This window comes from Branchiostoma floridae, chromosome 6 (assembly GCF_000003815.2).
Source record: "Branchiostoma floridae strain S238N-H82 chromosome 6, Bfl_VNyyK, whole genome shotgun sequence".
Taxonomy (NCBI): domain Eukaryota; kingdom Metazoa; phylum Chordata; class Leptocardii; order Amphioxiformes; family Branchiostomatidae; genus Branchiostoma; species Branchiostoma floridae.
In genome coordinates this window covers 19,131,517-19,147,063 of record NC_049984.1, presented here as the reverse complement: position 1 = coordinate 19,147,063, position 15,547 = coordinate 19,131,517, and the positions used below count along the sequence as shown (strand labels likewise).

At 42.2% G+C, this 15,547-nt stretch overlaps 1 protein-coding gene across 1 annotated transcript in view; it reads left to right on the top strand.

Moving 5' to 3' along the window:
* The window catches only part of LOC118418171 (transcription factor 25-like), a 21,958-nt gene extending 6,432 nt beyond the window's left edge, over positions 1-15,526 (top strand). Inside the window, exons 11-18 of the mRNA XM_035824007.1 lie at positions 9,112-9,240; positions 9,706-9,735; positions 10,027-10,115; positions 10,478-10,636; positions 11,885-11,975; positions 12,355-12,434; positions 12,968-13,055; positions 14,656-15,526. Coding sequence (XP_035679900.1) covers positions 9,112-9,240; positions 9,706-9,735; positions 10,027-10,115; positions 10,478-10,636; positions 11,885-11,975; positions 12,355-12,434; positions 12,968-13,055; positions 14,656-14,859 — 870 coding nt within the window. The 3' untranslated portion in view covers positions 14,860-15,526. The remainder of the gene's footprint in view (positions 1-9,111; positions 9,241-9,705; positions 9,736-10,026; positions 10,116-10,477; positions 10,637-11,884; positions 11,976-12,354; positions 12,435-12,967; positions 13,056-14,655) is intronic.
* The last annotated feature ends 21 nt before the right edge of the window (positions 15,527-15,547 follow it).

Here is a 15,547-nt window from a genome sequence, read left to right as displayed (position 1 = left end):
GTGGACATTGTTTAGAATTGATTTTAAAGTTTTGTAATTATATGTCTAGGACATTTGATACTTCAGAAATATTTGTAACACTGTTTCAACTTTATAAATATTTCCCTGGTCCTGTAAAACGTTGGAAATATTCATCGTGTGGAATTGGATACTTCTAATGGTTTCTAAATAATGATAACAGCATTCTACCATTATCTACCATTTTTTGTAAATGGTTCAGTGGGCTGGGAAGATAGCAATACACACATCCTTGCAAAGTATGGTTGGGTGCCATGAAACAATGGCCCACCACAAAGGATCCACCAGTGAAATCTAAAAATATACAGATACAACAATAGGGCTTACTTTTATGGGGGCAATAAACTAATTTAACCATTTGGCGAGGTTTACCATTTTTTGTAAATGTGAAATAATCACACAGAGGTTTCACAATTATTCTAAATAAAGATATTTTTGTACAGTTACTTTCAAAATGTTTCTAAAATATTCAAAGGAATTAAAATATATGAGTACTTTCTCAGTCAATTTTTTAAAAATAATTTAATTATTGTGGCTCAGATATTCTTTTATTCAAAATAATTCAGACTAATTATAAATATCGTCTAAAAACCCTCATGGTGTCTTGGAATGGACTCTACCCCCAGTATGCTATTATCAGATTTTTATCATATTGTTTATATTAAGGCTCTTCTCTCTGTTAGACTCTGACACCTGCCTAATATGCTGATATCAGATTTTTATCATATACAATGTAGTTTCTATCAAGTCCAATACTGCATATACATGTATCACTCCATTGTTGTTTACCCTGTATTCTGTTTACATAGCCTCAATCTCATCAGAGTCATCATCTTCTTCCTGATTCAGCCTGTCTTGACGATGTGTGTCTGACTCTTGGGTTTGATTCCTTACTTCTGAGCCTTGCTCTTGGCCCTGTGCTTCACTTGGAATGTCCTTGTTTGATTTTTCTTCTTCTGCTTGCCTCAATAGTTCTTTGAGATTTTCAAGCCTTGACTCTTTTGTCTCTTGTTCTCGAGTTGGTTGTTCAACTGGGTGTTGTCTAGTATAGTTGTCTTGTTTTCCTATGCTCTTCATACTAGTACTTGGTGGAGTCTCGTCTGTATTGTGGATCTTGCTGGCCTTTTGGGAAAAGGTCTTCTACTTCTGAGTCATCACTACCATAGACAAGTATCTGTCCTGGTATCCTTTGATGAGTCAACCTGTCAGGAGCATTTCCTTGAGTGCTGTCTTTCTGTTTCTCAACACCACCTTCCCCATCTGTATACTGGTTCTTCTCTGGTTCCTGAGCATTCTCCATTGATTTACTGTAAGGATTTTGTTCTTCCTCTATCTCACTCTCAGTGTCAGTGGTGTATTTCTTTTCAGTTTCAAGATGGCCTCCTTCCTCTTCGGGTTTTGAATCATTGTCCTGTTCTTGTCCCCTGTGGTCCAGCTCTTTAACTTGATCAGGTTCACCTTCTGATCCAACATTATCATTTGGTTCCTTAGATTCAAGGTCCTCTGAATCAGCATTCTCTTCCTCCTCTTCTTCCTCTTTAAGGTTTTGTGTATCCTCTGTTCCAGCATCATCAGTCTCAGTGTCAGACTCATCATCTCCATCTTCTTCTGATCCAACATCACTTTGTTCCTCTTCAGACTCTTCATCCTCTTCTGATCCTGACTCTTCAGTGTCTTCCTCAGACTCTTCCTCTTCATCACTGTCTGATTCATCATCACTTTGCTCCTCTTCAGACGACTCCTCTTCAGACGACTCCTCTTCAGACTCCAAATCGTCTTCTGATGTAGTTCTGTCTTGGTCGTCCTCAGTCTCTAGATCTTGCTCCTCATCTGAGGTAGGATGTTCTTGCTCGTGCCCTGGCTCTAGATCATGACCACCATCCTCTGTTTGAACATGTTGCTGTTGTTCTTCCAAAACATCATCATACCCTTCTTCTGGTTGACCTTGTTCAGTGTCTAACTCATGATCCTCTGGCTGTTGTGCTTCCTGAAGGTAACTTTGTTCAGGAGCTCGTTCATCTTCCTGTATGACTTGTGCTTCAACATCTATCAGCTCTGGACCAGGTTCCAGTCCTGAACCTAGCTGATCTTCTTGTTCCAAAGCTTCAGGTGTTTGAGGGTGAGCCTGTTCACCAGTTACATCTTGACCCTCCTCTTGCTGGGATGGAAGACCTTCTTGCTCTTCCTGTGTTGCTTCAGCCTGTTCTTCTTCTATCTTTTGTTCCTGGCTTTCCTCTGTCTGTTGGTTGGCCTCATCAGCATCATCACTGTCCGATTCTTCTAACTCCGCCTTCCTTACCTTCTTAACCACCACTTCCCAGGTGTCATCTTCTAGTGTCTTCCACGTCCTCATCCTGAAGTTATCGCAGGGTGTCAGGTCCCTCGCATACCAGCCTACGTGACTTTTCTCTCTCGTTAGGCAGCCGTGAACATTCTCCACCCTGATCTTGTCAAGGTCGCGTATCGTTCGGCTACCAAGGTCATACTTGATGACACGGTATGTGTCCGGGATAGGCTCTGCTGTCAGGTTCTCTTCCATGTGTAGGTCTACCATCATTGGCTTCACATATTCATTTGCCAGGAGGTAGATGATGTGGGGAGATTCCTGCGGGTTTGGGAGACGGCGGTAGATCGGTTCGATGTACTGCGACAAGTGTATGGTGGTAGGACCATCCCTGATTTTACCGTCAAAACAAACTTGGAAGACTTTGGCCCTCGCCGGGAAATTCTTCTTCATGTTCATGTTCACAATGAACAGTTTGCCTTCATTTGAAACAAAAATGCTTGGCTCGAAGGGCAGCTCCAACTTCCTCTTGTACCACATGTCTTTCTCAGTGTGGTAGGCCCGCAGGATGGCCTGGTGTGAGTTAGGCTGGTAGATGATGTAGAGTTTGTGCCGGTGACAGGCTGCCAGGATCGGCTTGCAGGACACAATGTCTGCAGAGTCACAGACCTCCCACACCTTGGCAGCTTGGTTGTACTTCTCCAAGTGGACCAGCGGTTTGCCCTCATTCTCTCCACCTATAACGTAGAGCGTGCCTTCAATTATCACTGACGTGTGGCCATACCTCGGGGTGTTCATGCGGGGCAGCTTGGTCCACTTGTCCTTCATGAAGTTGTAGGCGTATCCCCTCCTTACGGTCTTCTTGTACTCATTTCCCTTCTTACTGGTGACCATGAGAGCGCCACCTGTGAGGTAAAACATGCACGTGTTTGCAGCAATGCTGGGGGACTCGACGTAGTCTTCTGGGAGGCTGCTGACTTTGTACCAGGACTTGGTGTCTGCATCACAGCACAGAATGCCTGGCTTCCCAAAGATGAAGAAGACATGTTCTGCCATCCCCTTCCTTGGCTTGTACTCAAGTATGCTAGGCAAGATCTTGTTGACATCCACGGGTTCTTTCTTCTTCTTCTTGGAGGAAGATAATGTTGAAGAGGAATCAGCGGTGACCAAGTCCCCCACTGCATGTAACATGCCCACCAGTGCTGTTCCAGCTAGTTTGCTTGCATCTACGACATCGGTCATTGCCTCCCTCACCGTCTCCACCACCTCCTCTGCACCATCCTCTATCTTGTCTACAAACTCACTCCATTTTGATTCTGGCTCATCTTCATCCTTACACGATTGAGTAGACCTGTTCTCACTTTCCTCTTGGTGTAACTCTTTGCCACTCTCCTCTCTGTGTAAACCAATCTCATCCTTCTCTTGATTTAGACTATTTTCAATCTTCTCTTGTTGTAACCCATTTATCTCTTGGTCTTGAACATTGCTGATTTGTTGAACCGTACTAGCTTCTTGTTTTGCTTGTGCAATCAGATCAACTTCTGTAAAGTTCAGTAATGCCACTGACTTCACTCTCCTCGAATCACGTGTCTTTCTCTTTGTCTTGGTTGTTTGTTGTGCAGGCTCTTTAGCTGTGTGAATCAATCTGTTTGTCTTGACTTTATTTCGCTCTATGATCTCGAGGCACATCTCAGACTTCCCAATACTGCTCCTTCCCTTGAGCGTGTTTTTCCTTGGCTTGTACATGTAACACGTCTCCATATCTGCCAAGTCAGCAATGCTGGCGGAAAACTTCCGTGGTTTCACCACCCCTCCGATGGCATCCTGGTATTCCTTCATTCTGGTGACCATCTCCCAAGGCTTGGTATTTTCAAATTCCTCCTTCAGTGTCAGCGGTCTTCGAAGTGCATCGATGTCGGGTACTGGTAACATATCTGCGTTGGCTTCATCAAGGTAAAGGGACTTAACAAGCCTCTCCCTTCTTATCTTTGGATTCATGTCCAGGTTCTTTAAAGCTCTCTGCAGTTCGATCTTCCCTACAGTCTGCATCCACCTCCTTTTAGCGCGTGTAGGTGACTTTTGCTGCTCTGGTACATCTGGTTCGCTTATCAAAGCTTGTGTGTCTTCTGGGGCATCTTGTGTTTCTTCCTCTTCAGATCTTGAAAAGAGCCTGCCAATGGTTCTGAAGATGTTCCAGCTTGACCCCTGAGTTTTCTCATTGTCTTCTGAATTGTTTGCCTCATGAGAGTCTGCTTCGGGTGCCTCCTCTTGTGGCTGTTTACCCCCCTCCCTCAGGTTCTGCAGTAACCGCTGCCATATGTCTAGGATTATTGTTCCCCTCCTGGTGTGATTGCTGAAGTCTTCACCAATGTCATCCTCCCCCTCTGATGCCTGATCTTCTGGAGCCTCCTCATCAGCATCCTCCTCCTCTTCCTCCTCTTCTTCTGAGGAAGTAGACTGAAAGTCATCCTCATCACTTGACTCCACAGGCACCTGCATCAGCAGAAACCAAAAGTTAGTCTCTGATTTCAAAGCCCTAAAGGTCAGAACTGAAAGAATACCACCAAGGCAGCTTGGTGCACTCAATAGGATTTACATTGCACATACATTACATACATTATCAACCAGATGTTGGGACCAGGCTAGTACATATTACACTCCATAGAGCCCTATTTAACATTGCTTGTTCTAAGTTCAATACCAGAGTCTCTAGTTAAAGTGTCCGTAAAAGTCAAACTTCTGCAATGTACCCTGAACCACTTGGTTTCCATAAGAGAACAGACGAAACTATTTCCTGGCCCAATGGCCCGCAAATTTTACTCTTGGGTGAGTCAGCTTGTGAGTTAGCCACGGCAGACTTTGAAATTGTTTTAAGACTAGCATCTTGAGTCCAAGATATATTCAGAGGTGTGCTCTATGAAGTAACTTTGTGTAGGTCCCATCTAATCTGCTTTGGAGTTGAAACTGACTTTCTCAAAATGTATCTTTTTGTATATATCAACAGCTTTTTGATCTCAGCATCAACAGTGGTGACAGGAAACTCATATCTTCAAGATTATAACTAGTTTGGCAAATCTGAGACTGACTTCTTGGTTCTTTAGCTTGACATGCTGGATCATCTCCTGTGCCTCAGTCGAGGCCATCACGAGGGGATGCTGCTCTAACTTCTCCAGCTGACTGGGCTTCAGTAGTGTCAGTCGCACTGCCTGGAGAACGTTGGCGGCATTCTTGTCGTCTTCGTCCTGTTTGGACTTCTCCAGCCAGTTCATGGCAGCCTCGAAGACCGCTTCCTCGCTGTAGACTTCCGTTTCAAAATACTGGTCATACTGGTCTTCACTCACATGCTGGCAGTCAATCTTGTCTGTCATCAGCTCATCACTGGCAAGGAAATCAATTACCTAGTGTGGAGGAAAGATTATCATCACTTCATGAGATTAAACTTAAAACATTTTTTACCATAACCCTTTACACTTTTAAAATGACACAATTCTTGTCCCTGATGTTCTTTCTGGTTCGTCTGTAGGCCAAACCAATTTTATTTGTTGCTTCTTGGATTCGCTTGCGATTTTTTTTTTTTTTCAATTTAAAAAAAATAAAAAATTTAACTCATAAAGGCAATTGAAGGCGTCAATGTTAAAATTCTGTATTATCCCTACAGACATGTCTAGATATGTTAGACAATTTATGTTGACATACGGAACTGTAGGAAACATGAATGCAAATACCTTTTCCTCATCTTGCTGCAAGAACTCCTCATCATTAAAAAGGTCTGCTATGAGTGGCTGTTCTTCGTCTTCATCTCTGATGTCTTCCATAGAACCAATCTGGACGTCTTCCTCCAGTTTCTTCTCCTTCAGACAACAGCAGACCTTCCCAAGTGCTGACCTCAGCGCCATTGTGGTGTGCTGTCAGTTTACGCTTTTCACTGCGGTCACGATTTTGTCAGTTGATCAGTCTTGGCCTGGATCAACTAGATAATGTTTCATCAAGATTATTAGAAGCTTGCATGCATGTACATCATAACATGTATGCAGGGCTCGAAATACCCACTTGCCCACTTGAAAATGCAACCACATTTTGCTTTGCGCAACTTAATTTTAAACCCAGGTTGCACACTGAGCAACCTGAAATTTTGCAGTTTGAACACTGCTTTTTCCCCACCTACATGCATAAGCTTTTGTATTTATTTTTTGATAACATAAAACATATTACATAGTTACATATAACTGGAAGAAAAGATAATGGATAAGTAGCTGATTTGAAGAAAGTAACAATTTGAAAGTGGGGCAACCTGAAATGTTGATGGCGCAACCTGGCTTTTGAGTCAGGTTGCCACTTGGACAACCTGGCTGAAAAAAGTATTTCGGGCCCTGTGTATGTGTATCATTGTGATGACATTGCTGCAATGTAAAGAGCCTTGTCCTTGTTTTGGTGACAGAGAACAGGAGGGCAATAAGTGGTACAATATCTTGTGCGTCTGTTTGTCTGGCTGACTACAATTACAGTATAATCAGGTTTCTGTATTGGCGTACAAAAGTACTTTGCATGTATTTCATACAGTCAAACCTGTCTATAGCGGCCACTCAAGGGACCGGACAAATTTGGCCACTATAGACAGGTGGCCTCTGTATAGAGGTGGCAACTTGTAGATAAAATACCCAAGGGACTGACAGAAAGTGGCCACTATGGACAGGTGGCCCCTCTGTAGAGGTGGCCCCTAATACAGGTTTGACTGTACTTTGACAGTGCTATTCAACCTTCTCCATACTATTACTAAGGTTGCTGTTGGCCTCTTGTTTTTGTTTGGTAGTTTAATAGGGCACGGTCACTGAGGTCGTGCGATCATTGTACGATTTTGATATTGTAGGATTTTTAAGCAGGCTGTGAAAGAAACAACCACTGACAGGGATCCAAGACAGCTTTTTGTGTATGAAGACAGCTGTACTTTGAAGGACGCATGCATGGCTGTCCCATAACATGCCCGAAGTTAGCAAGCATACGACGACTACAAGACCTATGTCACCGTGCCCTTAGGCATTACATTGAATATCGACCTTGTCTGATGACAGAATGTTCTGAGTGTCACACAGTGCAGGACAGGCCTTGCACTGGATGGGCATTGTTTACAGAAAATGATTGATGAGAAGAAAAGTGTCAAAAGGCTGGAGGGCAATGGCTGACATATTTTCACTTTCCAACCGTTACTAAATACCTGGTTTTCAGGACAGCAATTTTGTTCTTTGTTCATAGAAATAGCTGCTCTGAAATTGACATGTTTTTACTCTCTATGTTAGCTAGTAAATGCATAATATGCAGCTTTCATGTTGTGCATGTTTTGCAAGAGACCACATGTACATGTGCACCCATGTTGAAATGCTTTTAATGTGCAAATGCACAAATGTATCTGTGTCTTCCAAATTGACTATTTGTTTGAAACCGTGTATCAACGAAACAACGTATGTTTTAAAAGATCCTAAGATGAACTTAAACTATGTCAGTTTGGAGGAGAATTACTCAACTGAACCTGATAATGTTACCCTAGCTTTTGCCAGGTCAACAGTTCTATGCAAATTGATACTTTAATAAGTCAAATACATATACACAAAGCTTGAACATCTGTCTGTTAATAAGGAAGTCAAGAATTTCATCTGTAATTAAAACCAACTCTCAAATATACGTTTTTGCTGGTATTGTGGTAGTTTTTTGAGAGACTTTTTCACCATGAAACAAAGGCTCCGTCCTTCACTTAGTAATATGATAAAGCCCAAGGCTAAAACAACTATCAATCTGCTTCAATGTCCCAAGAAATGCCTCCCAACCTCTGTCATTATGCAGTTAACATGTTTGGTACTAGTAACAACTACTAAGTGCTACATGTAAAGTGGCAGTGTAGCAGAATTTGTACTCACCCAGGTCACCCATTGTACAAATTGCAGGGTTGTATCATGTCCTTCTGGTGCCGTGTGTCACAGTAGTAGGGCAGGGTGTGTTCATCGCTTTATGCATGGATGCCCAGCGTTGTGGTTTTGCGAGATAGCAGGCCCCTTAAACAACGGGGATTTTATTCTAGGAATGCAACTGTAGCAACTTCCCAGTACCAAAACAGAAACTTTTATATTACCATATATGCTGGCCAGGACTTGAAAGGGGATACATTTGTAGCCCACCAGTCTTTTACATACTAGCCATACCCCCATACATACCCTCATGATAGTCACCTCACGTTGAATACCTGAGCGCAGGATTGTGAACCCATGGTTTGGGTCTTAATTGTGTGAAGTACTGTGGAAATGCCTCAGGCATATGCTAGTATCCCAGCTTAGTGTTGTTATCAGCTGCCTATCTGGTGCATTGTGAAAGCAGCATAAATGACTATATAGGCCTTTACACTTTATATACTGTGAAAGATTATACCTAGCTGCATCAGTCATAAGTGTTACACATTTTCTTCATACAAGAGTGAATAGTTTACTTCATTCCGTGGGCCTTATGGTCATTGAGTAGAGGATATAGTTCACAGATGGTTTTTGAAAAAAGTGTTGTCCTTTCCTTATACAATTTCATGATGACTTTGCTGCATAAAATGTTATGCACACTGACTTGCAGTGAATATTAAAACTGTTTAGGTCTCCAGTCCATAAAGAGTTACAAACTCATGGAATGATGTAAAACTTTACTTGAAAAGTTCCATTTTGTTAGCAGATGCTCCTGTCTGATCTTGAGTTGTTTTCTCCTACTTTTGTTTACATGTATCTGGATTATTATAACAGTGATACCCAAGCAGTTATCATAACCCAAATGTCTTTTAGTTTACTTTACTGTTTCTGCAGATCCACAGGAACCTCTCACAGCTTCCTAACTGGGCGTTGTCTGTTGCCATGGCAACATTCCAGCTGAGCCGAGAGGAGGAGGCAGAGGAGGAGGATGCTGATGATCTGGTACAGGAAACCTCTTACTCATCTTTTCAAACCCAATGGAAATAGACTTACAGTTTTGTAAATACAAAAACATTTAGCAACGTAGAAACACCCCTACTGTGAAAATAGTATGGTCCTGGTACGCGTGCAGGCACACGGGAAGGTATGAAATGGATTAAATATCAGAAGTATCATCCCTGACCTCTTTCGGCCTCTACTAGTCGTGCTTGCGTCGGATGATCATACGCAACAGTTTTCGGATGACTTAGAACTGACAAAAGGCATGCAACACGTTTGTATCAGATATGCTTTGGAACATTGTTTGGGGTCTCCAAATTACCCCAGGTAGATCTAAATAACTAATTGCTATGATGTATATGACATGTGTGTGTTGTATTCCTTTGCCACTACATATCATATGATCCAGTTTCAACTTCGGATATATAATCACAGGTAATGCTAACTTTCTTTTTCTCCTTGTTTCAGTTACAAAGGGCTCTCATCATGTTTCCATCTGTAAGTACTGTGCCAATAGATTTCTGTTGTAGTTTTCCCATGTAGAATACTTCATATAAACCTCATCACAACATGGAAAAGTATGACTGTGTATGTCAGTTAAGCAGCATGGAACTTCTCCTTGGGACTGACATGTACTTTTATGAGTACCTGGTATTCACGTTTGACAAAATTAGTTTTGATAGCAGCTACTGCTACTAGGATGCTATTCTGCACACTGTCCAATTCACGTTTTCTGATCTTTGCAAAAAAAAGATCCAGAAACATCAGCAATGTTCTCTTCATTTCCAGGTCTTGTTTCCCCTGTTGGATAAGTGTTCTATCCACCCAGACAAGGAAGTGGAGAACCATCAGTTCTTTGGTCCACAGGCTCAAGTCAGGTATATGGACAGGCTACTTTTTATATGCCAAATAGCAATTACTCAAACGACTGGATATGGTTTTGGAAACGGTCATATGTCCATTACATTTCATCAGTGACACTTAAGAGATCTCGTTGGAGAACAGGTTCATATCCTATAAAATTGATATGCAAAAGTATCTAGTTGGAGAACAGATTCTTTTAAAAATCCTAACTATGAATTAATGTGCAAAAGACTAACCTTTATTGACATATCGTTTATTGTTACAAACTATTTCTAGACTCCATAATATGATCTTTGCAAATGTAAAATCTTTCATTATCTGATCATTGTGCTTGTACATGTATGCGTTTTCTAACATCCTGTCTGCATGTTCCCAGCCAACCAGAAGCCCTAGGCCAGCTGGTGGCCCTGTTTGTGGGGAGGACCAGCCCCCTGTGGAAGGAGCCGGAGGTCATGCAGTGGCTGGAGAGGAACGTGAAGGCTGTACTAGACAGGGTGGACCAGGGGGACCCACTGGTGGAGGAGGGCAGGAAAAAGTAGGACATACAGTCAAACCGGGGGGACTGGGCAAAAGCAGTTGATTTGGTCAGGTGGTCGGTTAGAAGAGTATTGACTCACAACATGCTAGATGCATAGTTTCAATGGTTTCCGTAACGGTTGTGTTTAATGGCAAATAGCAAGCACACGCACGTGCATCCTCCGCCATCTTTATTTTGAATATAGCATCGTAATAGTCAAAATCCGACGCAAACTGACTGAATTGGGCACAAAATCGTGCCAGTTATTATTGGAAATCGATGACACCTCAAGATTTGAAAATAATGCAGTCGTTATGGGTAGGGATTTGGTCCCAATTTTTTTGGCCAGGTGGTCATTGTGAAGAGGTCACTTAATCCTTACGTCAATGGGGAAAATTTTCGGGACCGAGAAAAAGCGGTCGTAATGGCCAGGTAGTCACTAAGAAGAGGCGGTCGCTTGGGCAGGTTTGACTGTACATATTAAACATGACTGGACGTTCCACTCGCAGCTCAGAGAAACTGGACATGCCACTATGCCGTACAGACAGATACAAGAACTCGCCTATACCATATCTTGTGAATTTACTGAACAAGTGACTACCCTCACCGAACTGAGCGCTAATCCTAATGTATATTACACTGCATCGATAAGACACTTGATTATATGTAACTATATTGTTGTACGACAACCCTTTGTTTCGTTATTTTTATAATCCTCTCGGAACGATGAGTACCCTTCAATAGTATGGTACAATTCTAAAATGCTTGTAAATGTATTTGCTTTTAAGTTTGTAAGATAACGAACAGATTTTATCATGGCTGGTTTTAATGTACAAAATTGTAAATGGCGGCGCAATTCAGCTACTGCTGCTATGCCGTGCATCTGTAATAAAACTTGTCAAACTTGTCAAAACTTGTCACATTGTTCTTCCATCCCTTCCAAGATGTACAGTATGTTTCTGCCACACAGCAGAACCAGTCTATGAGCTCTAAAGGACATTTTTGGCAGTAACTCAGCCGCTGGTCCTTCAGTCATCCCACAGTTTTCAGAGATCAACCGTTGTTGTCAGGTCCTTGAGCCCCATCCTAATGTATGTTATGGGGTACAGATGTATATTGTCAGGTGAAAAGTATGTCTGGCAATTTTTTGATTTAGCAATGACCATGGACAAATCTTGTCAAATGTGTGGGAGAGGGGCTTTGATTATAAGGCTTTGTCATTTTGTATGTTGGGAATAATCTTTACGGTGTCTTCTACTTTGACAGGAGACAGCTGAGGTACCAAGGCACCCCACGGAACATTTACAGGCACATCATCGTGTCTGAGATCAAGGATGCCACAGCTGCACTGCCAAGGGTCAGCCAATGTTCTGTTGTTAATGTTGCTAGTGGAAGTATATGTATCTGAGTTGTTTAGCCGGTATAACTGCCTTTAATATTTGACATAATACACCGACCTGGCAATCATACCATGGCACATGATTATGTTACATGAAAATTAAGTATTATGTAATCAGCTTGGTCATTTGGAATTCAAATAGTGTTATATTTCACTTGCCTTCCTAATACTCTGTCTAATGTTTTGACTAGGTTAGATACAACATACATGTAGATGTATGTATAGAATTTAAACGTAAAGCTTTCTGTGCTTGTAATTTCTTAGCAGAAAATAATTTGGCACATACACATACAAAATGTTCATAATCACCGCATATTTTATCTTTGGTTCCCCACAGGATCTAGCCAATGCTCCGGTGCTGTCCTATGATCCCCTTCCTCCTGCCAATGCCATCATTAGCTACACTAGGCCACAGAGGTAAGATAGTAGTAAATTTGACTTCATAGCAGGCTTGAAATATTTACACTTCAGGACAGAAATCTGCCACACTGTTTAACTTCAAGACAATTTATTTATTTATTTATTTATTTTATTTATTGACAATGATACAACTCATTACACGGATCTGCCTAGGCAGCTTTGGGCTGGTAGCGGCAGATCCACAGAGATACAGACGAACATACATCATCGGTCGACGTGATCGCACATGTTTACACACGACGGGGTTATACCGCCCCTTACGGGGTGACATACCCTTTCATATGCGACAAGTCTCCCGTCTGGGTGAATGATGTAAATCACCGTGAGCCGAAGCTAGGTACTCATTTTCACCTGAGTATAGTGAGGAAAGCCGTGTAAAGTGCCTTTCCCAAGGGCACAAGATCGGTAACACGTCAGGCGGATTCGAACCCGCAACCTCTCGGTCACGGGGCGAACACGTTCCCACCGCGCTACGCGGTCCCACAAGGCAATAGTTATCAATATTCCATATTTACCTTTTGCCTTTCCAGAAGACGAGTTCCAGCTGGTACAGAGGGAGAACACAGCACCCTGTCCCTGTTCCTCAGGTCCATGATGCCAAACTACAACACTCAGCAGGTCAGACAGATATGTTGTCTTACACTTAAAGTTTTTGGTTTGGTTTGGTTTGGTTTGGTTTGGTTTGGTTTGGTTTGGTTTGGTTTGGTTTGGTTTGGTTTGGTTTGGTTTGGTTATACAGATCTCCATTAGTGACTGATATGTCAGTATTCTTCCTGGAGTCCGGGTGATTTGTAGAGAATCACCAATTATAGACGGGAGGATTTTGTACCACCCCACCATCGCACGTGTGGCGGGTTCTTTAACGTGCATGGGGTATGGCTCTCCCCAGACACGGGACCTCCATTTTACGTCCTATCCGAGGGACGCCCCGAGCCGAAGCTTAGTACTCATTTTCACCTGAGTAAAGTGAGGAAAATCGTGTAAAGTGCCTTTCCCAAGGGCACAAGATCGATGACACGGCAGCCGGATTCAAACCGGCAACCTCTCGGTCACGGGCCGACGACGGTCCCGCTGCGCTACGCGGTCCCATAAGTTTTGTAAAATCTTTTAGAATAACCTGTCATAACTAGTTTCCAGGACATTCTACTATGAAAAAAACTCTTGCAATCGTAGGAAATTTGGTGTCATTGGATCTGACGTGTGCATGTTTCTTTGTACTGACATAAGGTTTTAAACAGGTACTTTAATTCTTTTTTCGAAGGTCTATAATCTTTCTTTTTTCTATTGCATGGTGTAGTAAGGCTATTGTTATAACTTTGATAACTTTCAGTCATCAATGATAGTTGTACCTGTAAAAATGACAGTAATTTACCTTTACAAACACTGATAAGGCCACATTGGTTGGTTCTCGGATTTTTTCAGAAAAGAATTTGGACTAACAGGTTGAAAAATAAATAAAAAAAAATTTTCAGGTCTGAGGTAAAGATATACGGCTGAAATAACACAAAAAGCAACAACCTGAGGAGTTTAATGGCACGTTTTATACAATGAATCCCTTCTTTTAATTTGTTACCAATGTTCTGAATAAAAGGTACTATTTTTAGACTGAAATTATGTGTATGTGGCTCAGGATGGTAATATTTATAGGTATGTGATAGAAAAACCTGTGATAATTTTTCTCTGGACTTTTTTTTGGTCAAAATGAAAAAAAAAGAAAATGAACAGGTGAATACGAGAAGCAACAAATAAAATTGGTGTGGCCTTATATTGCCTTTACTGCATAGGTCATATGAAGCCTTTAACATAACATACTGAATATACTCAGGTGAGAGTGAGTACCTGGCTTCGACTGGGGCCGTCCCTCGGATAGGACGTTAAATGGAGGTCCCGTGTATGGGGAGAGCCACACCCCATGCACGTTAAAGAACCCCCACACATGCGATGGTGCGGTGTGGATGGAGCAAACCATTCTGTCTGGAGTTGGTGATTCACTACAAATCACCCGGACGGAGGCCTGGCGAACCTTCGTGTCGTATCAGCCACACGGTGATTTACATCATTCACCATGCCCCGGAGAGGAGATAGGCGCCGCCAGGGGACTAAAATGCCTATTGATACAGCACAACATGTTGTGCTGCCCCTACGGCTAATTAATCAGCCGTATGGGACGAATGAATGAATGAATGACTGAATATAACATACTGAATATCTTCTGCAGGACCAGCCTGTGAGGAACGTTGTCCAAGGCCAGGCTGACGAAGCAGAGGGGGCCGTTGGCGGACAGGATACAGACTTGCATCGTGGGATACACGCCTTAATGGACGCCATGCGGGACCTCCTGACCAACATCCAACCCGCCAACGTCCCCCGGGAGGACGGGAGGGAAAGCGACGAGCAGGAATGGGACGACGAATTTGACTAGATTTATGTAAATGCATTCTCCTACGCAGAGACATCCAACGACGGCATCAAACCGCCTCTTGTCTGTACTCTGCTATCTCAACTGTCACCATCAGTTCCTGTGGGCGGCGTCACCACAAACCAGCTGTCAGCCAATCAGAGAATAGGCCTTTGAGTTTTCAAAAGGGATCTCGCATATGTAAGGGTAAGCTCATTAATATTTATAAGCAGGGCGGTCAGGAACTGATGGTGACGGTTGAGATAGCAGAGTACAGACAAGAGGCAGTTTGGTGGCACCGTTGCATGTCTCTACATAGAAGAACAAGTACAGCTATTTTTTACCAACATAAGGGCTATTGAATACTTAAAATATTAGCAATAGTCCTTGTTGTGTCCCTTATCTTTCTTCGTAGATACAGAATAGTTTATTTTAGATCTTCAATCTTTCAAACTAATCTTAGACTACTAAATATGTTTCCTGTGTTTTTGTTATGAAGTAAGAATCATTGAGGTGTGATGTAAAAAGAAATCACATTTAAATGATTGCATACTTACAATAGGCCATTAATTAAATTGTTGTTGTTTGAGCCTTACATTAATTTTTTTTCATGTTTGCAAGAGTGGAAGCTTACCTCCATAGCCTATAAAGAATATGTACAGTAGCTTGAATAAAGAAATACTACACATTATTTGCATTTTTTTTATTCTTA